The 25320-nt window shown below is 39.0% G+C and overlaps 1 protein-coding gene across 1 annotated transcript; it reads left to right on the top strand.

Annotated features, from left to right (window-relative positions):
• Window positions 1-5027: 5027 nt before the first annotated feature.
• Window positions 5028-17515, top strand: LOC114057874 (tetraspanin-3-like). Its single transcript, XM_027884655.1, has 2 exons — window positions 5028-5043; window positions 16689-17515. The coding sequence occupies exons 1-2, from the start codon at window positions 5028-5030 to the stop codon at window positions 17513-17515; spliced, it is 843 nt and encodes a 280-aa protein (XP_027740456.1).
• The last annotated feature ends 7805 nt before the right edge of the window (window positions 17516-25320 follow it).

Here is a 25320-nt window from a genome sequence, read left to right on the forward strand (position 1 = left end):
ACCCTGGGAGTACAGATGCTGCTCTGTCCAGGGGGTTCCACAATTTAAGGTATTTGTTCGTCCAATCCCAGACCCATCTGCCCCCATGATCCTCCCTCTGGCACATTCCTCTGGAAATTGAGGCAGGGGTCCTGAGACTTCCTCTTCCTCATCTTCCTCTTTGTCACAGCACTTCCAGTCCTCGGAGCTCCCCCATAGCTCTGGGTTTTGAAGGATGCTCTGACTGTGATATATCCTATTGTTCAAACCAGAGTGCAAATGCTCTTACACACAAAGAAGGCCTACCTTGAGGGAAGTCTAAACAAGCTAAGGAATTTAGAAAGATATGAAATGGGTTAATAAGGTTGGGTAAACAAGTAAACTACTGCGCCAAAGGTTGAGCTAACTACAGCCACTTCTAAAATCTGCAAAAAGCTAAAAATCCAAAGAATCCATAGGCATCACCCTTAATTAATATTTGCATGTTGTATCTCAGGTTAGCTCTGAGGAGTGAGCAATAGAAAACAAAGTTGTGTCTGATCAGACTTAATGGCTGGTACAGACAAGTTGCATAGCAGTTACTTCATAGCCTTATTCTGCTTTATGTTATGTGAAATTGCCATTAGTCTATACAGTTCCCATCCAAGAGTTGAGTACTGAAGGGTGGTTGTGGGTGAAAGCTGGAGACATGAAGTGAGGAATTATCTCAGATACACTGCCTGCATCTCTCTCAGTTTCTCCCTTAACAAAATTAAGTTGGAGATGTCTTTTTCCAGTTGGAAATTTAACTCCACTTAAATAATTATATAAAACTAAGCTTTGCCAGGTCTGGTTTTGTAAGCAGTGGTGGATCCATTTGGGCCAGTATGGGGGGGGAAAGAACCCAGACAGATAGGTGGCCTGAGAGGAATGCAGAGCTCAGGCTATTTCTTCAAGAACTGTGCTCTGGTGCTCTAATTGATCAGCCTGTCAGTTGTGCAGAAGGTTTGTAAGAGACAGTGGAGGCAAAATACTGTGGCTCAAACAGCTTAAGGACAAGGTGTAGGACTTTGAAACAATAACCAAGCACAGGCATAGAAAAGATAAGAGTTAAATGTTTCCTTGTTTTAGCACTGTGATTCCTGTTTTCATCTCTGAAATGTCCCTGCTGCTCTCAGCGATATATCTAATTTTTTAATCATATATTATCCTAGTGCTTTCTCAATTTTCTTCTCATTAAAGACTCTAACCTGAAAGGTAATAATACTCCCAGATTTATAGGTAGTTGAGCATGGCCTTTAAAATGCTTCCACTACTTGAGGGGACCTGAATTTATAGCTTTCTTAAACCCTAGTGTCACTTTTCCTGAGAATTCTGATTTTTAAGTCCTTCATACTGGATTTAACTTCAAGAAATGATCTTTATGACAGAAGGATATTGTCTGCTCCTCCTTATGGTCTGCAGGACCTGTGGGCAGGGTAAATGCAGTCATGGTAATACGGAAAGATTTAGTGTCAGATTTTTGCTGTAAAATTTGGCTCTTGCGGGGTTCCAATGCTTTCCTACAGCAGTTATGGCTAATGATAACGTCAGAAAAGCTCCTTTTCATGATGCAGTTAGAAGATCGAAGTACATTCTTGATAGAAAATAACACTTCCATCTGCCCTCAAAAGCTGGGGGTGGCTGCTGAAGGCAATGAACTCTTCGTAATGAAAATGAACTGAGGGTCCCAAAAACCTGCACAGGTAACATACAAAAAAGTGTGAGAACAAGATCTCTGGCTCTACATTGGCATAGGTAAATAACAAAAGATATAGAGATATAGGGAGCTGTTCTTCATGTTACGTATCTGAGAGACTTATCTGAAAGAAAAAGGTCATTAGATGTTGCGATATCTGAAAGATATAAAGCAAATCAAGAAAACACTACCATGGCATTTTTAAAAGAAAATCTGGTTCGTAAAGTATGAAAACTGACACATGCTCTTGTATGTTATGACCAAGTATAATTTGGAATAGTGTCTTTTCTGAGAGTGCCCTGTTCTCATGGTAATATTCAATAACAACGTGTTTCTTTTATGATGAGTGCAGCCATTTCCCAGAAAAATATCAAAGGTCAATCTACCTGTGGATGAAGAGGATGTGACTCAGCCTGAATCCTGCACTGACGCTGACATGTGAAAGAAGAAAACTCCTTGCAAAACACTCTGGTTATTTTTATTTAGTTGCAAAGCAATATTTGCTCACTTGTATCACAGCTCGACCAAAACCCCAAGTGTCTGTGCCATTGGTGATACTCTCTGCAGCCACTATTCCAGCTATCCAAAGCCAACAACTTACTGGTAAAGCTAGCAGAGCCTTTTGTACTCCCATATTTAGATTTTCTTTGAAAGGGAATCAGAACATTGGTGCAGAACATTTGACCTGATGACCAGGATTGCGATGTTCACCTGAGAAGTCAAGTAGACTTAAACCCCACTGAACACAGTGCCATGCAATTTGAGGAGAAATACCTGGCATGAAGATATACAGTTTAAAAGGCATACAAATAAAACTTGAAAGGGGAGTAATGCCAAACATATAGAGATCAACCTTCTTTTGCTTGCTACCTTCATGCACAAGGCATCATCAACAAAATCACTTAGTTCTTACCACTGCTATCTACGGAAATCCCAGAGCAGTTCCTGTGGCAACAAGAGGTCTTTCTTGCAGTTTGCGCTTCTTGAAGTTTATTCTTGCACTCAGGTTTTTCTGACAATCTTCCCTTAACAGCTATTCACACATCTTCAGTATCCATTCTCTTGTTTTGGTTATAATCTTCATCCCACTTTCCCTATCCTGTAAGACATCACAAGGAGTGGGATATTTAACTCTTATTTATAACTTCTTCTTTATTAGCAGAGCACCTTGTGCCAGTACTTCCCTGAGATTAGTTTCCTAAAGAGATAGGTACCTGTTAAAAAAAATTATCTTTAATTCAAACCAGTCACTCTCCATTTAAAAGTAACTGGTTTATTATGTGGCAGGTCCTGATGCATTTACTAGATACTTAAGAACTCAGAAAACCAAATATTTATTTTTTTTTCTTCATCTCACTGCAATGTCAATACCCTTTGAGTAGACTATGTAGTAACATTTCCTATTTCCTTTATATATATGCAGCTTTTCCTTTTTCTGTCATCCAAAAATAATTTCAAAAAATTCTAGAAAAGGTGTCTCCAAATTTAGGAAGACTGACAAGTCTGGATTCTCTGGATTACCTCTTGTTACTTGATTGCATATTGTTATTTTTATTGATGTTTCTGATAATTTACTGGTTTTAGTTTGTTCTTTGTGCTCTACAAGTAAAAGAAGAGAAAGTAGAACAGAACCCCCCCTCCAAAGATGATTCCTAGTCAAATAGCACACAACCTAAGCTAAGGTGTTACACTAAATGACTTTTTTAATATATATTTTAAAAGGGTTACATTTCAAATTCGGGGTTCTTTTAATTCTCAATGACCTCTTTTTACAAAGCTAACCTTACTAAATATGTCGATTTTTGCAGCTGTTCAAATTCAAGTAAAATCCAGTCTAAGCAGTCTACACAGATAGGATTTATTCTTTCATTTGAGAAAGAGTGAAAATTAAATTCAAAAGCCAGCACCTACCTCCACCTGTTGATCTATTTACAAAAATATTATCTAGTGTATGAATATTCATGTCTTACATCCATGGTCATAAACTAATGGTTTAATATTGTCCAGGCTTTTAGTTTCTTTCATGCTTTTTCCAGCTCTGTCAGTGTGGACCATTTAGTAGTTTAGTGTCTAAAATGGCAACACTTACATATTGAAATTAAATGGTTTGAATTTACCTTGTGAGGTGATTTAAATAAACATGTGCAGGCTAGGTCGTATTTTGAGTTAATAAGATTTTGTATCATTCCAGCTCCAGAAATTAAATGTTATTTCTTGATACTTTATTTATAACCAAGCTCAAAACCATTAATTATGCAGTAGGGCTCTAGAAAGCTCTATTTCTACTTTTCTTCAGAATTTATGGTGGAGTTATGCAGTAAACTGCATTTGTTCTTTAGGGTTTTCTCTTCCTTACATGACAGACCACTGGGCAGATACTCTTTTATACAAGTTCACATGGCAGGATTACTTGGTATTAAAAGTATTAAAACTCATTAATGTGGGTAACAGCTAATTTTGTCCTGCACATACTCTGAAGGGAAAGTTTCTGAGTTTGTACGTCTGTTTAAGGTACATGTATGTTTCTGTCTACAGAGAGATCAGAAAGCATTCAAAATTTTCAGATGCATTTACCTTTAAAATAAGGGCAATTCAGCCAAGTGCTGGAACCAACTTCTTCATTCTTAAAGCCTGTAGGAGGTTTTACAAAAGTTGAGGCAGGATGAGATCTGGGTCAGAAGATGGAAACACACACGGAAATCTCCTTTCCACCTTTAAAATTATGAAGACTTTAATGTCTTTTTTTCAGTGACAGTGCACTCTCCATTCTGTTTTTTGGAAAATCTGATTTCATTTTGGTTCAGGAAAAAGTAATGAGTAAGATACCTTAAAACTCTCAAAGGAGAGACTGTTGCAGAAAACTTTTCTGGTCCCTTTAAAGTTATTTTGAGTTTTATATCATGACACATAAAGTACTTTTAAAAATACCATGGAAATCAAAGGTCATTCTTAAATGAAAGCCTGTTAGTAAAGTAAGTTCAAAATAAACTTTTCAGATATCTATGGAGTTTCCCTGAAGGGTTATAACAATTCGTACCAACCCCCTCCCTGAAATCTGGAACCTATGGGCTATGATTTCAAGCCTAGTTTAAACTCATGAAAATATTTACTTTCTAGCCTAGGAAAATTGTTAGTATTTTTTAATGTTTGTTAACTGATGGCTTTTCAATTTTATTCCTCATACAGAATTTTTTCTGTAGGGCACAGGATCTTAGCATGGACATTTTCTTCCAACTCTGAAATCTCTGGTAGGATTCTAGTTTACTTTGACTTTTCTCATGTATCTTTTTCTGCAATCTGCCTTTGCAGAAGCACTTGTAAGTATGAGGACATGACTGAGAAAAACAGTAAGTCTGCTTTAATGCATTGGTTTGGGCTGCTTGCTTATCTCAGTGTTGTCGGGTGCGTGTTTGTATTTTTCTCTGAGTGCAGGCTTTTTCACTTATCAAAGCTCATTTTATTGCTTTCTCTTCCTGTTGCTTTCATGTCTATGACACCTGAATGTTTTGTTGAATTGAGTTCTACTTTTTACTGCTACCTGCAAATTTGTTCAGAGGAACTGTGAAACAGAGGCACGGATCACAGTATCTGAGATTTTGTTTGTAAGGATAATGTATTTTTGTAACAAATTTTACCATTAGCTATTAGCAAACATTTCATCTGATTAATACTGAGACATGGTGAACCTAAACCTACAGTTGTTACTTTTCTGGAAGCCAACCTGAGCAGTATCGAAGATCTTTTAAAATTAAACAGAATGCACTGTTGCCTGGTATATTGTGTACATATCTGTTACAAATAAAGCTGGTTAGTTAGCTGGACTGAACTGATGCAAACCTAGAAGGTGTGTGTATTTAGTAGGTTTTACATTTCTTCTAGTAGTTTATAAATCCAAAGAAACACTGTCTTTTTCAGTACTGTTTCTTACCATGCAGTCAGGGTGATGGGCTCTGTTATCATTCCTCTGTGATATTTGAGTATTTTTAATGCTTATCAAAAGCATTTGTCAAAGTGGCACTTGTTGTTAAAGACAAGTTGAGCTATGCTACATTTTTATGTTAAAATGAATGAGACTGCCACTTGGCAAAACGCATGCAAACAGCCAGAAGAGAGTAAGCCCTCAATATTTGAATTAGAGGTGGCTTGTTCCTATAAGCAATGAAATGGACCTTTCCCTTGCACTATGCCCTATCTTCCTTCTGGTATTTTGCAAGGCAAAAAGCGTTTTCCCTGTCTGTATGTAGGGAAAAGAAAGATGCTGAGAGAGCAGTCTATGACAAAGGAAATCTCTGGAAGGCCCACGGTCTGAGCCTTTCCCTCCTTCCCATCTCAGAAAGTCTTTGGTTACAAAAGCTGCTTCTCAGTCAGCTCCACTCCCCTTGAATCTCATATTTTCTGGAAATTGGAGTTCTTATAGGACGTCCGCCATAGCTTTCCTCTGCATTCCACTCCATGACAGGTTGTCATGGGTTTGCTGACTGGCCCCTCCTGAGGCTGAAAGTAGTTTTTTCCAGGTGGATTTCCAGAGCAAAGCCAATCTGAAGTTTTAGCAACGCCTCTACCAATTACATATTTAAAAAAACGGAAGAGAAGGTTGTGGTGCAAAAGAAAATGGAAGAGCCAGCATAGCAGCCAGCCCTGTTGGGCCCGGGTGTGCCCCCCCACCCTGGGTTAAGTCTGGCCCAGGTAATGGGGGCCAGGCCGCCTTCTCTCCTGTAACAGAGTAGAGAAAAAACACTTTAAAGAAGAACTGGACAAGAAATACTGCAGAAGGAATTCCAGGTAGAGATAACGGAGCCTCCAAGGTCAAAGCTGGTAGCTGGAGGAAAGAGAAGAAAAGCTCAAAGAGAGGGGAGGTTGCTTCTCCCCTCTCTTTCTGTCCCTTCAGCAGAAAAGAGACTGAAAACTAAAAATCCCTGCCACGTGTAGAAGATTGTTGGGGAGCAGAAACCCCCCTCTGCAGCTCATGAAAGAGCTGGAGCAGAGGAGGGCATGAAGTAGATGTGACTCCATGGGAGGCCTAAGATGAAACAGAGTCCTGCTGGAGACCTGTGGCCCATGGAGACAGAGACCTACGCTGGAGTGAGTTGGCTCGGGTAGGATGTTTGTGATCCCAGTGAGGGATCCATGCTGGGGCAGCTGAATTTTGACCCTAAGGGACAGCAGAGAATGGAAGAACTGTTGCCCGAAGGTCAACTCACGTTAGAGAGGTCCATCAAGGACTGTCTCGTGAGGAGGGACCTCATAAGAAACAGGGGTGGACTCAAAAGCCATTATCCCTTGTGACTTTGTGGTGAAGATCCATAGTAGGCAAGTGTCCCTTGCAGTCTGTGGAAGACTCCACAGGACCTGGGTAAACCTCAGCTTCTGGTTTTAGCCCAGGAGGGGGGTAGGCCCAGCCCTGAGATCGACATAGAAGAGAGAGAGAGAGAGAGAGAGAGAGAGAGAGAGAGAGAGAGAGAGAGTGTTCCAGCTGCAACAAATCAAGAGTTTTCGTCTTAGAGATAATAGAAGAAGAATTTTCGAGTGCTGCAAAATTATTTAGAAGACCTGTGGCTCCAGAAATGGAAAAGAGACTATTTCTCCTTCTGAACTGATACAAGGAGGGAGGGGTATTTTTGTAAATACATAGCATTTTTGCCTAATTAGAATTGTTGTGTATATAACTCTTTAGCTTTTATCTTACTAGTAATAAATCCAAATATTATTCTCCCCAATCAGATCTCTTTTGTCTGCATGAACCCTCTCTCAGCTTATAGTAATTGTGTGGGAGGGGAGAGAAAATTGGCCCAGAGCAAACCCACTACACAGGTCTGTAATTATAACTTTGTTTCTGATGAAACATGTCAGCATAGCATGTAGAGAAAATAAAGCTGTTCTGGTCACCTCCACTCTGAGGGCATGGGAAGGGGGTCGGGATTGCTGCAGAGGTTCTGACTCCTTCCATACGTCTTGGGATTCTCTTAAATGGAGTTCCTGACCATTTGCATTTGTGTGTGGGGAGGCCCACCTGGTTTCCAGTGATGTAGAGTTGCAATGTTTACCCCTGTTTGAATGCCCTGGCCCACATATTCGGGATTTCACACTGGAGCAGACACCACTGCAATATTCTCTGCCTTAAATTTCACACTGCTACTGAAATTCTCCATAATTGGAATTAATGAGGTTTTTGTCTAACTACCTATTGTGCCTGATCAATTATTCAAAATGCCTATTCAGTTCCCCAGAGGAAAGGATTTCTACTTCTATTGCTTTTCATGCCTGTATTGCTCTAATGTTTTTCCAGTGCTCCACCAGTGAATGAACACTGAGGGAGGAGAAATGTGCACAAGCAGTTGCAATGTTACCCTCTGACCAGCGAGAAATCACATGGCCACTGCATCATGCTGTGTTCGATGGGTGGGTGGCGGTGGGGAACGAGAGTTTAGGTAATACCTAATTTTGTTATTTTGCATGAAAGCTCATAGCAGCCCTAAACAATCTGGCGTAATATTCCCTGCAAAAGGTAGACCACTGTTACCACTGAGAATGGAGTTCAAGAGGCATTTGGACAATACTCTCCAGTGCGTGGTGTGACTTCTTGGGGATGGTCCTGTGCAGAGCCAGGAGATGGACTCGATGATCCTTGTGGGTCCCTTCCAACTTGACACATTCCGTGATTCTGTGATTATGGAGCTATTTTCTATTCAGTCCTGAGTGATTGTTCCACAGTGCCAGTCAGGAAAATAGAAATTATTTTGTGTTGTTACAGACAGACCACAAACAAATTTTGGAAGTGGATTAAAGAAGAAAAGTCCAGTTAATGCTTTTTCTCTTTTTAATATTTTGAGCATTTGTCCTGGTTCAGCAACTGTACTCTTCATCACTGTTTCACTGGTAGGAACATTTAATGGAATTTGTATAAACCTGGTCACATCTTTCTCCAAATCCTTTTCTTCCTGCTCATCCCTCAGCCTAACACTGAGTCTTTGAGTTTTATCTGACTGTTGAAATTGGGAATATTCACATGTCTTGGTTTATACTGGCACGGCTTCTCATACTGAAGCAAGTACCCAGGCAGGAACCATTATCTGAACTGAGGAAAACTGTGCTGTAGGCAGAAAAACAGTCTCTTCTGGGCTTTCTCAGGCAGAGCATATTCCAGAGCCCTGTTGTGCTGGAAGGTGTTGAAGAAGGACTTGGGTTACAATAACCACACCTGTCAAGGTGCTGTGGGAGAAAGTAAAATGCTTCTGGAACACTGGAATACTTTTAATACTTCTAGCTGGATTTAAACACCATGGAAACCTATGAAAAGGCCCCTGATTCTCAGCACTTTGGCTTGAAAATTAAGTTTTGATGAGTACATTAAATTTGAAATAAAATAAAATGACTCCTAGTAAGGCAATGCCAAGTTGTCCTACTTATTGGTCTGGAAGTTAGCAGAGACACCTCTCCTGGTTCTAAAATGTATTCACATTTTCTGCCTTAAATGTGTTGTTACATTCCATGTTCAAATAGATTTTAATTTGTTTGCTTTTGTTTTATATTTAGATGCTTGTATGATTTTAAATCTAATAGATCCTTTCCATGTCAGTGACAGTATCTACATTTAAGAGCATAACACTTCTTGAAGGCAATTGTTTGTTGGAGAGATTGAAGATAGAAATAGGGCACAGAAATAAATTGCAAATATCTTTGGGTTTGATTTTTTTTTTTTTCATCTAAAGCCTGCATTTCATCTGAATGGAAATGCATAAAAATCCCATTAAAATTGGTTCCACTTCTTTGAAGTGCTGTAAGACTAATTCTGACAAAGTTGACTTTTTATACGCTCCTATCATGACTTACAAAAGGTAATAAAAATAAGTTCTCTTGTATAGTCACTATAAAACCTGGAATGAGAGGAACATTACATTTGATACAGATACAACTTAGTACTATGCCAGTAAAAAGAGACAAGGACTCTATTAAAATACTCCTTTTACTTTCACTTGACTGCATTTTCAGCTGCCTTGTAGGCTGACAACATTCTAACATCTTTCTTGCTGGAAAAGCTCAATCTTTAATAATTTGTCAGATAACATAAAAGGAATATTTTCATTTATTTTTGCCTCCCCCCCCCCCAGTCAATGAGCTGAAAAGTATTTATTTATTCAGGTATATAACCTACACCCTGCCAGCCTTACTTTTCACCAGTGAGTTCATGAAGCAAAAGCTGCATAAATCTTATTCTTTTGGGTGAGCTCCCATTACAGGTCTGGAGAGGTCTGACAAGATGCTCACATCAAGGTAATCCAGTGCTCTCATCTTTAAAGAAATTGCTCTATCTGTCATTGCACAGGACAAGTATTTAAGAAGTAGTTCTATGCTCCTCGCATAATTGCTGCTAGAATGGTTTTTTCGCCTCCTAAATTGCTGATCAAGTGAACCTGTAATCAAGGGCTTTTTTGCATATAATCATGGTGAATCTCTCCCCTTCATGTTAGTTTTGAGTAGTTATAGGAACCCATAACTCTCAGAACAAATGCATGTCTGCTGAAGTGCTCTGAAGAACATACACTGACTATAGATTTACCTTGCAAGATAAACACTGGGATTCAAGTTGCCATATTGTAATAAACCCTGATGACTTAAGAGTAAATTTTTTGAAGCTCAAAGAGCATTAAAAAGCCTGCATCCTCTGATAAACAGAGTAACCAAAAGCAACATTTGAAAAAGCACCTCAGTATTTTAGGATGCTGAGACTGACTGATTTTAAGATTTATCACAAAGTTAATTTGAAAGAGTTGTCCCAGGTGCTGTATATAGACTTTGTAGTATTAATATGAAACAAAGATATTTTTTTCCACAGCTTGCTGCTTTGTGGCTGTGCAGCTAGATTCATTCACTTTTTGGGGAAAAGCATCACAAGTAGAAACTTATGCATTGCTGAGACCTGCCTGAGTTTTCACAGATGATACTGTGGAGAAAGCTGGCCCAGCAGGGTTCCAGCCCAATTTTACATAAAAGCCTTCTCTTGAGGAAAAAGAATTCTACAAGGATTCCATTTTCTGAGGAGACCTAACAGAGAAGAAACTTTACTTGTGGGAAGTTCTGACAAGTGTAAGCTTCTTGTCAGGTCTTTAGCCAGGTAATGTATTCAGGCACTCCTGACTTCCTTCCTAAAGAGAAATTTGTTAACTATTTTCATGAGTTAACAATTAAATGGTTGTTTCATATTAAAAGTCTAATTCATATTAAAAGCATTTTTAGAACTTCAGAAAACGCCCAGAAATCTTGCATATGAATTCAAACATAAAAGAGAGCACTGCATTCACATGAATAATACTGTAGCTAGTGATGGTTGAAAACATTGAAAAAAAAGTCACAAAATACTTTAAATGTCAGGGTGACTTGAATTTTACAGTGTTCTGTCCTTTTTTAATTTTTTGAAGGTTTTACAAAGTATCTTTTCTTCAAACCTGTTTTTTATCACCAATTGCAATAAAATAAAGACTGTCAAAAAACCCAGATGTTCCCCTTCCATTTCAACTTCTTTTTTCTTTTGCTATTCAGTGTATTTTAAAATCTTCTCCAAGTTCCAAAGTTGCAGAAATACAGAAGGTATTGGGGTTTTTCTCCCCTCCTTTTTTCTTACCTTGATAGTCTGCATTTATTGCAGTCATAAGATATTTCATAGCAATTCCAGGCTGGAAAATGAAAATAGGAAGGGAAAATTAAATTTTAACAAGAAAAAAGAGAAAGGTTTTAGTCTTTTTCTTATGTTAAATTCATAAAAGGGAGGAAAGAGGGAAATACATGAAAACAGCAAACTTTTGATATTTGATTTTCAATATTTCAACACCAATGAAAACCTGGAATATTAAAAGCAAAACTAAATAAAATTCTGAAAGCATTTGATGTGCTTCTTCAATCACAGAAAAGGAAACTTTTGGTCCGGTAAGCAGAGCTAGGGGTAAATATCTGACCAACTTGAGTTCAAATATCCCCACAATTGTAAATCAGTGCTTGAGAGGAGTATATTTTCCCCCAAATAGGAAGTGATAATCATGTGTCCTCTGCTTCAAGCTTTCTATGGGAGGTATTAGTCTCATGCAAAGCAACATCATCTGACTTTGGTTACTATGGCAACTGGTTGTGAATGGCTATTTCTGTGAATGGCTCTGGGTCCAACCATGTTTGTTCATCTTTCTGCATTTAAGCTGTCTGAGCAATCCTGTAATATGATATATTTCATAAAACAATGCTTTTGATTCTCAAAAAGTCAATATGCTTAGCAAATTTCTTTTTTTTTTTTTTTTAAATAGGTCTCTGACTGGTACCCAGTCCTTCTGCCATGTGGTATTTTGAGTACCTATCAAAGCTTGAATAATCTGATTGAGAAGAATCAAAGTTTAGGTTTGTTTTCTTTTTGCACCCCCTCCCCCCCCCCCTCCCCCAAAATTACTGTTTGGGTTTTTTGCCACTTTGCGTGCAGCTTTTCTTGGAAACTGGAAAAACTGTGTGGGAAGTCTTTTCAACTTGGGAAAGATATACTGTCTGGGCCAGCAGACAGGGTCAGGACCAGCGAAGGGAGGAGTGATATCAATGATATACAATGACACTTTTACTGGATTTGTCAGCCCAAGTGGGTCACACCAGCTTCCACCAGTGAAGGTATCAGGAAGGTGGGCAGTCATGGAGAAACTTAATGTAAAAGTGGAAGCTGACAAAACCCTCCATGTTTTAGTAAAGCTTTGAAGTCACAGCCTATGCTACAAGCGGGCTTTAATCTAAAAAGACCTTTAAAAATGTTCTAAACTCTGAAGACAAACTTTCTTTCAGAGCTCTTTAACTTCACCTGCAAGGCCCAGCTGCAGTGGCTTCATGTGTGCACTGGTCAGAGGGGAAATGCCAGCAGTTTTACTGAGACAGCATTAGGATTTGTCTGTGACTTTAATTAGTCCCTGTGACAATGAGAGCAGTGCCTAAGGCTTTGAGATCTTCTCTCTTTTTATATGAGGTCTGTATGAAACTTAAAAGATTGTTGAGTCTGGTCTAGTGGAAGATTCCTTGCCCATGGCAGAGGGGTTAGGACGGGACAATCTACAAGGACCCCTGAAGCCACTAATATTAAGACAGTCTTTGAGAAATAAGAGGTTAAAACAAAATTGTAAAATTTCATAACCCTAGCATTAGGAAACCAGGAACCATAGAAGGAGTGGTAAATTGGCTGAAGAATAGGGCATATACTGACTAGGTAGAACATTCCTCAAAAGATAGCAGCATTCTTCAAAGAAATTACAACTCAGCAAATCCTAGAATGAGCCAAAAGGACAACTTGACTCTATTATGCCTGCCAAAACTACCTTAAAAGGAAAAGGTATGAAGAAAGTTCAAGAGTTTACATTGAGGAAGACCTACGATCGACCACTGCCTATGATGAAGATTACAGGAACTCCCACCTCTAAACCTCCCCAAATTGAAGACTCCGCCTATATATGAATATTACAAGTAGATGTTGCAATGTGATGAATATGCATGTAAAAATGTTGTAACTCACACTCAAAACTATATAAATAGGTTACACTGATTGTATTAGACAGAGCTCTTTGTCCAGGGCGACCTGGGGGCTCTCCAACGTGTTGTATTAAAATACCTCCCGCTTAGAGCATGAAACTGTCTCTAGGTGGTCCTTTATGCTTGTTTGGGGCAAAAATTCGGCATCACCCCTCCAACCCAAACTGTTACGTGACTCCATGATTCTACCGTTCTATAATTGTAAGCGTAGATACAGCTTCTGGAGGATTTATAGCCAGAAGGTTAGAGCTTGTTCCACTTAGGAATGCTTTCCTGTCTAGGAAGAAGCACCTTTCTCAAAGGTGGCTGGATGTTTTTAGTTTCTGCATTCCAGAGGAAGCCTTCAGGCTCTCTCTGGTGTGAGGAGAGATAAACCCTCACAGATGTTACAGGCCTTGAGTCAGGGAGGGCCTGGGGGGAAGGCCAGTGAAGACAGAGCCCCGAGGAGAACAGGAGGTGTGTTTTTCTCAGGCTAGTGCCTTTGCAGCTGTGCCAGGAGAACTTTCCTGGTAAGTCTAGCTTTCTTGACTTTCGAATAAATTTTCCTGAAATCCTTCCTTGCCTAGCATTTTGGGGGTACCTGTGTGTTATCTTACTTGACAATAATTCTAAGATGGGCTTGTGTAACTGTATCCTGATGCCATGGCCACCTCTAAGTTTCGTCTTGGTAACACAAGTCTGAACAGACTAGTTGGCCAGGCTGATTTGAATGGTTGTCCATTACAGCTCAGATGTGCTCCTTGGTCAATCTATATGACAGTCTGGGCTATGCAAGATGAGTTTAGTCATCTGCCTACGTTGCATTTGCACAAACGCAATGTTGAGTTGATGGCCTTCCAGTCCCACTCCTGGACCCAGATGGATTGAACTTCTTTGACCTCCTGGGCACATCAGATCTGTTTAATGTCAGTCACAGCTTTCTAGAGCAGTGAATGAAAAAAAAAATACAGCTGACATTTTATTAACTTGAAGGATTATACTTTCAGCACCATTCCAGAGAATAGTTTGTCTACAGTGTATTATTTTTTACACCCACATTTGAATTTCAATACTCATCAGTTCATAAGCAGAAACAACTTCAGAGAAAACAGGGACAGTATTTATCATGCTATGCTGTTTACCATTGGAAAGAAAACAGAGGAGCATTCCTATTCTGTCATATCTATACTCTCTTTGTCACATTACATTCTCTTGATGGATAGCTCTGCTCATTGCTTTTTTCAAGCTTCTGTCCACACACAGAGGTATAATTACTAAGCACAAAGGCAGTGCTTCTGAGGGTGCCAGTTAGGTCTTTTGGGTACTTCAGGGATCAGTTCTGGTTTTCTTGTCCTTCATCTTACATTTTGCGCAGAAGGTTTCTTTTCCTGAGTGACTATGCATTGTGTAGCACAAAGTGGGTGAGGGGTTTGAGACAACTCAGCAAATATTAATCCCCTCTGTTGCAGTTTTCTCTTTCATGGTGTGAGTGTGCTCTATTCCCCTCTGCGTAGGCAGAAGACACTGAGAGTTCTTACCTGGGGAATGGCTCTCAGTCAGTGTTTAAGGTTGGTAAATTGGCAGGCAGGCGTGATCTCTAGTCCTCTTTTTCTGCTATGAGCAGAGACGTAGAATAATCTAAAGGTAAATGGTGTTGTAACTCATTTCTTAATATCTCATTTAGCTTTCTGAGCATGGGGGAAGGCAGAAAGGAAAAGAGGCAGGTTCATATGCCTTTTTTTCCGCAAAGCTTGCAAGCTAAAAATAAGTAATTGGTAGTCCTCACAGTATTTTCTGGTATGTTTCTAATATGTTTCCTCACACTTTTCTGATAGGTTTTTCTGCATCATGGAAACACTGAATTGACGTAACATGCTTGTGTGTACAGATGTGAGAGGAAATTCTGCTCCCTCCCCTTCTCCCTCTCTCTGATGCAGAAGATAGAAATCAGAGAAAAAAAGCATTTGAGAGAAGAAGCGAATGGCAGCAAAACTAACACAGCAGGAGGGCTGGGGGTAGCAGCATGCTGAGCAGGAGAAAGGGCAGACACAGAATTCAGAGAACAGTTGCAGGAAGACATACATCCTAGAGCAGCTTTGAAAGAAGCATTTGGTTAAGATTTAACAAGTTAATCACTGCATGCTAATTACTGTTAATGAAAAGATTAAAAAATAATAAAAGCAATTTATCTCATTCCAAAATAATTAGCCTTAATAACTTGTTTGTACAGAACGCAGAAAGAGATTTTGATGGAAATCCGCCCAACATCTGTGTGTGCGTAGTGTACAGAATAGCAGTTAGGTTCCTGTAAAATGTCTGACAGATGTAAGATTATCAGCCTTGCTCAGACTTTTACAGGGTTCCAGGGATCTGAGCACCAACTTATTCTGATTTTCTGCCATGTTCGCAGGTGCTCATGTTTCTGAAAATGAGGATCATCTCTCTGCAGTCTCCCTTATGGATGTCTGTTGTATTAGTCCTGCTCTATATCTCAAAAAGCAGAAGAGATGTTAAGGGACTTCATCAGGATGATTAGGGAGGGAATTACTGTTGGACTTGGGATCTGCCTTCCTGGCACCTGTGGAAAGAATTAAGCAGGTTACCCAGGTTACCCATCCTGCTCGGCTCATGGGTATCACAAGTTTGAGTAATAATGCTCTTTTGATAATGCTGATAAGTTATGTTAATTCCCTTTGGGACTGTTGAGTAGTGATTTAGCTCGTGTGTAATTCAGTTTCTTTATGCACAAGGAAAAGTTAATACAGTACTTACTGTGGCTTGAATTCAGTCATTATAGCGGTCAGTCAAATCACTGGTAATGCAAGCTGAGGGGTACAGGTGTGAAATGGTAGGGATTTCTCATCCAGGTGACTTGAGCAATTGAAGCTATCTACACAGAAATCTCGCCGAGTAAAAAAGGGCAAAATATTACTGACATCATTATGGCCCTTATACAATTGAATGAATGCTAAAGGTATTTGGGAGGATAATGAGCCTGGATGAGTGTCACCTGTGGAGATTCCTGGCTGAGTAACTCTGCTTAAACTATTCATTCATTGATGCCTCTGACTTGTGAATTTGTTGCCATCTTGGCTACTGCTGTAGAACTGGGCAGTCTAAGTGATCACTTTTGGATACCGCCCTGACTATTTCTCTACATTTAGCTTTTCCACACATGAGAGGGGTGCAGGCTTTTTCCAGCTGCCCTCCTCCTTCAAATGCAAATGTCTCCAATGACAACAGTGTAAGGGACCACTCTACAGCAAGATGGGCACATGCTCTCCTGGTTTTTGCAGGATATGCTGAACAAGGTGCAGCAGCAGCATGTGGTTAAACTGATGGAGGTTGTAGTCTTTAGTGGAGGAGTCTCATCAGTGTTGTTTCCTTTCAAGGTGTTTTTGGGTGGAGATGCCATCTGCTGCACCTGAATGAGTGAGGTGGAAGCCTCTTAAATGTTGGTGATGAGGGTCAGGGCTCATAGGAGTGAGCACAATGAAGAGTCCTAGGGCTGTGCTGCTGCTGCCATCTTTGTGGTGCCATGAGGATGCTTGGCTCAGGTCCTCTGCTCGAGCTCTCCTCAGATTCCTAGGCTTTGTCTTCTGGGCGACTGCTGCAGCTCAGGCCTTTGGTGGAATTTTGGTGATCCTGCTGCTCAAGAACTACAGATACTTATTTCAGGAGTCTTACTTATCTCTCCCTGGTTGGCTGGCTATTGCAGCTGCACTTATCTTGGTACCTACTGGAGTTTTGGCTGTGTCTATTTCTATCAAGAGCTCCCGCAATCAGCAAGGGACTTTCATGTACTTGCTGCTTCTCCTTCTTTGCCTAGAAACGTCTTCAGCTGTTCTAGCACATGTTTACTCTATTAGGACAGCTTCTCAGCTGGAAAGTGCTATGGGTTACCTTGTCTATCAGAACAGTGGGTCATGCTCCCAGGATCCTGGAAGTAGAGCTGTGGATGAAATGCAGAGGAAGCTGCAGTGTTGTGGGGTCCACAACTACACAGACTGGTTAAAGGCAAGAGCTGCTTCTTGGCATCTTGCAGCTTGTGTCCCTGAAAGCTGCTGTAAGGAGAAGTATTCTCACTGCAGGGGACACTTAAGCCATTTGGAGGAACTTTCTCAGGAAGGCTGTCTAAAGAAGCTGGAAGACCAGTTGCGGTTTGGCATGCTGTATGTGTTTTGGTGCTGTACTGTGTTAAGCATCTTGGAGCTGTTGGCTGGTGTTAGCAATGGCATCCTCATGAGGCATCAGCCATTCCAGGACCTCCGATTTCTGGACTCATATACCTTCTCATAGGACTGAAGGCACTGGCTGTTTTGCTGGACCTGCTACATGGTTCCTTGATTTTGTACTACTCTGTGGCTGCACTGGGAGACAATTTTTTAAAAAAGAAGTTTACAAGTAAATCAAAATAATTGCTCACTGCTGGTTTTTTTTTTTCTTTTCGTTCTTTAATGACGTGATATTAGATCATTAGACATTGGAGACAGTTCTCCAATAGTTCTTTTTCGACAAGCTTACTGTATCTGAAAAACTTAATTGCTCAGGGTGGTTTTTATCATGTGGATACTCAAAACTGCTGTATGTGAGTGTGGGGAAAGCAGTAAGAAAAGTCAGATCTTGCTCAGGACTACTTGTTTTGAGGTCATGACCTGAAGTTTTGGATTGAATCTTCTCTGTAGTAAACTCTTCAAAAGTAAAGTAAAGTAAATGTGCATCTTCAAACTTGTATTTAATGCTTTGTTCTTTCTGTAAGAAGCCCTTTTGGATAAAGTTTAATATATTATATTTCTTTTTTTCTCCTTCACATGGAGAGAAATGTTTAAGGAGTAACTTACTCTTCAGTGGAAACATACGTCAGTTTTTGAAGTGACATGAGGGTACAGTCTAAATAGGTTTGGCAGCAAGAGAGTAACTAATAAGATGATATGCAACAGGAGCTGTAGCAGTCTTGGGTTGCACAGCAACAATTCCCATAATAAGAAGAAAGTCTGTCTATTCATTAATTTATTTCATGAGAGAGTAAGGAATGAGTCAATTACTTTTGCTGGAAAAGTCACAGTGGGCCATATGAGTGCTTGAATGACAATGCAATACAATGCTTTCTTAAGGTATGCCTGCCCTACTCTTAGTAAATCCTCTTATCCACTTTTCTGTCAGTCTCACTCCATTCTGCATATGATGAAATGGACTAAGTTAGCATATGGGCTACTCATGTGCTTGTTTATGTCAGTGCTATTGCTGTTTAGAGAAGTGCTGGTAAAGGCTCTGCCCTATATTGGATTGTGGAGCGATGCTTGTACATATGTGTCTGTTTAGGAAATGCCCTAAGCCTCACCACTGACCTGAGAACGGTAAGTCCAGCAGCTTTCTCCTCTAGTTATTGTATGTGGGGAATCTCCAGGGCCTTCAAGCATACCACTTTGGGTTTTATCAGACTGCGAACTAGGAAAATGCCTGAGTTACAGAAACTACTGGACTAGGCAACTCCCTTAGCACCTGAAGTCATAGTCAGCTAAATCATTATTGCTCTAAGTTTTCATCCAAATTTCCGGTACCCTATGACAAATTTCAGATCTGAAATCACTGGATACTGATCTTCATGAGGGGGAAAGAAAAAAAATCAGAGGACATATGTCAGTTCTTGTATGCTAATTATTGTTTCTATGAAAATCAAACATGAAATATGCTGCAAGACTGCTTCATTAAAAAAAAAAAAATTACTCCAAACCACAAACCAAACAAAACCATAAAAAATGCCCCAAAGACCCCCACACCCCCCAAACACCCCAAACAACTAAGGTATTGATTTAGATAGGGGAAAATAACTAATTCATTGGGAATGCTCCAAAGTAAATAAAGGAAAATAGTTGTGCCTTTGAAAAACATGTAAGAGAAGAAAACATTTCTTTCATATTACTTGACATGGGATGCATATAGCAATTAATGGTCTAGTTAAGAACCACAATAGGGAGTTTGTGGTATATAAATGTTTTGTAATGCAAATTTATTGCTATGACATTACAAAGATGCAGTGAAAATGAAGTGACAGCAATTGGCCTAGGAAGAAAGGGTTTGCGAAGAAAGGAAAGTGGAAGAGTGGAGTGAATGTAGTACGTTTTTACCATCTCCCTTTACTGAACATGATATTTTTCTTCTCAGATCTTATACCTTCCCTCACAGTTTCTGAGCCAGAGTCTCTCAAAATTTAATGCACATATTTTTCATCTCTAAGTGGAAAGTAGTAATTTTAGGGTGATTAAGGAGAGTTGCTTATGTGAATATCCTCATCTACTCTTTAATCTGCTAAAAGTCAAAGTCATGCATGCTCCCTTTGCTTTTGCTGTACTAAGAAAATTATAAGAGAAATATGAAATAAAAGAAATCTCTGGGCCTTAACTATATGAAATGACTTTTAGTAGTTATTTTTCCCCCCCAAATACTAATCCAGATGAGCAGATCTGAAGCCTGGAATGAAGTGTGAGGATGCATGAGACAGACATGAGACAGCTACAAATAGTTGTTACTAGAGATTTACAGGGCAAAACAAGAGATTTATTACCCCTTTGGCATTGGGCAGTTTGAATAGTTACTTCTGGACAGGAATAACTTCTTTTGAAATAAAAATGGTGCTATTTCTAAGCAACTGCAGTCTATTTCTATCTTATACATAAATCTTTGGGTACTATTGCAATCTATGTGTTACATGCTTCATTCTGAAAGGATCACCAGGTCTTTTTTGTAATCTAAAAAAATGAACAGTTGTATAGGAAGACAGCAGATGACTTAGAGTCAACATTTCTGAAAACTGTGTTGCCTTGAATTTGAAGGGGAGGAACTGATGTCCAGTGTAAAGCTGGAAATAGATCTGTGATTATTCTTTTGCAGAGTTTATACACATGAAAATGCATAAACATGTATTTATTTATATATATCTCCTTATTTTTATACATATATATATGTCCTATATATTCCATGATTGAGTTGGTGATTACACTATGCCTTTCTTAAAAGACAAGTCAGAAAGGCAAAATTATTTCAGAAAGGTAAAAATCATCATTGCAGCCCTTTCTCAACTGTCTTTCTGTTTCCTTCTTTCTATCTTTTTTTCCTAGTAGTCTGCCCATTTTTTTTCTTTTTCCTTTATTGTGAATGATGGCCTGACTTAACTGAGTAGAAAATAATTCAGATTCTGAATTATGAGTTGTTCGTCATCAAATCTGTTGTCTTTTCAGTTTAAATTCTCTCACAAAGTAGAAAGATCTGGGCTTTGCTAGAAGTGATTGAAGACTCAGTTCCTGCCTACCTCACATAGGTATTGTCAAATTACTTAAAGTTAGTCTTTAATTGAAATTATGGCTTTTATAGTCTGGTAAGATTTTCAGGTGAATTTTTCCCCCTCCTCCCTTTCCTGTACAACAAAGTAGGAGGTTGTAGTGTTATGCTTTGTATTTTCTTGAAAAAATTCAGCTTGCAGGGCTGGGTTAGGTTCCTTCCTACAGACTGGAATTACTATACAATGGTAATCAAGAAGTGGAGATAAGACATGAAACCTAACTCTTAAATCTCACAGTACCATCCTGGAAAATGACAAAAAGCAGCCTAATTTTTTACCTAAGAAGTACAGAGAATGAACTGAACTACTTATTCAATTAAGTCAAATGATCAGCATTAATTTATTAAATGATGTAAAGTGAAATTAAATTAGAGCAAGTAAGTGATTATATTATGTAAAGCAATTTTTAAAACTGGGTAATGTGATCACCCTTCATTTATTGCATTAGGGTCAGAATATTGGATATTGGTGCTGTTATTAAATTCATGGAAATGCTTATAATGATTGACTAGTTAAAACAGAATTTGCAAGTGAAGCCACTCCTTTCTGTATTTCTTTTTCAGTATTGACTATGCTGCTATTTCTTTTAAAATGAGCTGAGATTTCACTATAACTTTCCAGGAATTTTTTGTTCTTACAGGTAAATTCTTGTAAACATTACTTTTAAACATAAATTTTAAGATGTCCAAAACAGGGAGAAAGGGACCAAAAATTAACCAGCTTGGCAGCAGGGAGAGAAGGGCAGAAAATGGGTACTAAAGTTGCAAGCTTATAGGAAACATACTAATGCATTTTGAAAATAAAATACATTTATATCTTTCTATAATACAAGATTTTATATTTTGCAGATGGATAGGATGAAACCATCACATCTGATGATTACATTGAGATTTTTCTGTGATGGGAAAATGAAAAAATGTGATCCTGTTGATCCTGTTGTCCACAGACAGAGGCTGAAATTGCGTGCTGGTCTGTTTGCCCATTTTCTCATGATTATAGTGGACTAAAGAAAAAACTATTTCATCATTTCTCTTAAAATGTCCTCTTTTGCTACTCAAGCATTCATGTTGGAATGGGGATGGAGGTAATAAAAAGTATTAGAAATAGGATACATTATTAGGCAGGCTTCTTTTTTTTCACAGTACTTAGTGAAAAAATATTTGTCTAAGGACTCAAATATCAATTTCTTGCTGAAATTCAGGTATTTTTATTGCCAGAACTTTTTAATGTCTTAACAAATGGGTTCTTGCTGGGTGAGCCAGGTGCAAAATCCTTAGGAGTCTATAGAATTCTAAAATTACTCTAATTGTCCAACTTTATGCTGATTACTTGCAGAGCTATGTGGAAGAAAACAGCACTCCGAACTCTAGGTAAGAGTTACTGCGCAAGTGGCATGAAACATTATACATACAGAAAAGAGTTATTTGAGTTATTTCAAGTACTTGGAGTATAGTCCTTGGCTGAGAGAAGTAAAAAACTGATTTTTTTTTTAATTTTTTTTTTTTTTTTGGGTGATTTCCCCCTGCTCTGCCTAGGATTTTCATGCAGGAGTAGCCTGGCATGTTTGTGTGAGAGAACCTCTGTCATTTCACTAAAAGGGGAGTTAATTTTCTTTTCAGGGAAGTTTATTCCAATTAGAAAACAATGTAAGGGAGAACCAGTGACTGTTGTGCTTCGATTGAGGAGAAAATGGTGAGAGAAATGAGTAGTGCAATAGAGGTGAATACAACAGCAACAAATATGCAAACTAAAAGAAAATGGAAAGCAGAGAAAGTATTTTTGTCTCTATGTCTCAGTAATTATGGTCTTGTAGTGCTATTAAAAACTCGAGGTTACAAAACTCACCACAATGAAATTTTGAGATTGTAGAACACTTTCTTTAACCTCTTGCCATAGCAACTGCTGAAATATCTAGCCATGGGTTTCCTCCCTAATTTAGCATGGTTTAAGTTTATTAACTTCCCCAGAAAATTTTATTTTAATATTTTGAAATTATGAGCTTCAACAGTCTGGAAGGAAAAATATATGTAAATACTATTTTACATATGGCAAAGTGTATTTTCTTTTATCCTGTAGTTTGGAAAATGGATCAGCATGTGGCAGATAATCTGTAAAATGAAGTATGAAGTGTTTGTAAGTACCTTGTTTAGTTCTATATTAGGCCAGAGGGGGGGAAAAAAGAGAACGATGCACAGTAGGCATGAAAAAATTTTGAAAATAAAACTAGGTTTATGTAGTTTACATGAACAACGGTAATGAAATATATTGGCTATTAAAGAAATATATTTTAACAGTTTCAATATTTTGTTCCCTTTTTTAATGCAAATTTGCAGCCATTATTATCTCCTGGCCTAATTAGAGGATCAGAATAGACTCGGCAAGTGATGACCCTAAATTAATACTGTGCAGTCATTTCTATAAATTAATTTCATATAGCATATTTGCAGTGCCTTGTATAAACAGAAGAAAATCAGGATAGTAAAAGAAGCACTGCCACTTTCTGAGCTAATAAAATCATCAGTGTCAGCATGTTCTTCTGAATGAAGGATGCTCTCATTAGTCTCAGCTAAGGGAAGAAAAAAACCCTATAAGCAAAACTCCAAAAACTCCCAAACCCAACCCCCCAAAACCAGCCCTCCCCCACCCCAAACCAAAAAAACCAGCCAAAAAAATCAACCAATCAAAACCCTCAAAAAACCCCACCCAACAAAACAAAATAAAAAACCAAAAAACCCAATCAACCCAAACAAAAACAACAAGGAAAAAGTCCCAACAACAAATTAAAAAAACAGAAGAAAAAGCCTGGAGGAGGACCACTGCGCAGCCAGTGGAAAAGCTTTTAAAGTGGGAATGGATTGAAATGATTCTCTTTCTCAGTCCACCCATGTAATGAGGGCCAGGGAAGCCCAGACCTAGCTGACACCAGTTCTTCTGCCTCATTTTTCACTTTTTGGCATGTGATGGCAGCTGGTGTGTGTCCTCTGAGAGCTATGTGTGAGCATGACAGCATCTAGTATGGGTAGCGCCCCTTCCTTGCTGATGACATGCAGTCCTGACTCCTTAGGGCTTTGCATCCTTCCCTGTGTTAAGCTTTCCTAAGCTTTCCCTTTCCCAAGCTTTTCTGGTTGCTGTTTACATGAAAATTAATGGTTTAGGCATCTGAGAGGTCTGCTTGAATTTACAACAGCTTGAAAATGAGCAGGGACTGTGCAGATTGGTTTAGGTAGAAGCAAAACCAGTCTTATTAGCAAGAAAAAATTCTTTGAAATTTTTCTGACTAAAAAAGAGCAGAAGGTATTGTATTTTATCTAGATGTGCAAAACACCTGAAGGAAATGTTTATGGGCAAAATACTCCCAGGGCGACAAAAGGTAATGCTGAAAGCTGCTGCACCATCACGCTGCACCCATTTGGTACTATGGTACTCTCTCCTTCAACCATATTAGCATAAAATTGGTTTCAACTCTGGGTCCAGGTATCAGGGTACAGCATCTCTATCAGGGTACAGACTTGTTGACCTTGCTGGATGTCCTTTCAGACCGACAGCTAGCTTTAGTAACAGGGCTTCTGATGGCACGCAATATATGAGTATCTGATCAGAGTGCAGCAAAACTAATGACTCTCTTCTGCTTTGCTGTGTGCTTTACTCTGGGATGAGAAGAAAAGAATTTTGTATGTTTCTTCGTTAAAAGAGAGTTTTCATCCTGCATTAGGCAAAACTCCAGGGAAACAACCTTTCTCCACCCTTAATTAATCCAGAGAGTGAACAGGAGGATGACTAGACAGATGGGACGTAATTTGAGTAAGGAAAAATTGTCATCATCCCTCTTTAATTAGTGTTATAGGATGGCTCTCTTCAGATATAAGTAGATATGACAAAGATGTGTTTCACGTATTCAAGAGGGTAATTAAACTGCCACATGCTCAAACCAATATACATACAGATCTGATTAAAAAGCTGACTCCCAGAAAACAATGATGGATGAGGTTTTAATGCGCATGGGTATTAGAAAAGCAGTGAGAAGGGATTGCTGTGAAATGAATTGCTGCAGTTCTTGGTTGTAAAGGGGAAAAAGAGGGAAAAGTTATAGGGAGGAACCGAAGACACAGGGGAATGAATTCATGCTATATAGTTTAAAATAATGTTTTAATTATAAAGGCAGAAGAGAGCAGGCATACTGTACCAGTCATCAAACCAAAACATATATCTCTGAATAGTTATGTATTATGCACTGTGCAGGCTGCTTTTTCACCTTCAGACCATATGGTAGCTCCTCAAGAAAAGGCGGTAAGTTAGGAGTGTGTATTTCTGGAGATGAGTTTTAACATTTGCATAGAGACAGGCTAAAAGGAAACACAAAGTCTTCAGTTGCTCTGAAAAAGCAGAAAACTGGTTTTGGGTTTCCAGCTTTTGTTTCTGCCTTGCTGTTGACAATGTTTTTCCCTAGGAGTAAAACCTCATTTCAGCACTTTAAATAATAAAAGTGAGTAAAATGATTTCCAGTGTATGCAGCAAGATTCGCTGACTGAATTTTTGCTTTAGCCTGCTTTCCTCTGGTGAAGTCCATGTGGACTCTTGGACACCCTGCAAGTGTAGGTGCAGAGTGGAAGAAGCCTGCAGAAATTCCCAAGGTGGTCTGCATGCCCAGCGGATACTTTGCCCATCTGCAGGTTTATCAAGTCCTGCAAGCTGATAGGCTTTCTAAAGGCTGCTCCCTTCATGAGACAAACCTTGAAGTTTTTTTTGGCATTTGGTTTCCATGTAC

This window comes from Empidonax traillii, unplaced genomic scaffold (assembly GCF_003031625.1).
Source record: "Empidonax traillii isolate 1590-97213 ecotype Southwest subspecies unplaced genomic scaffold, ASM303162v1 scaffold152:size925058, whole genome shotgun sequence".
Lineage (NCBI taxonomy): Eukaryota > Metazoa > Chordata > Aves > Passeriformes > Tyrannidae > Empidonax > Empidonax traillii.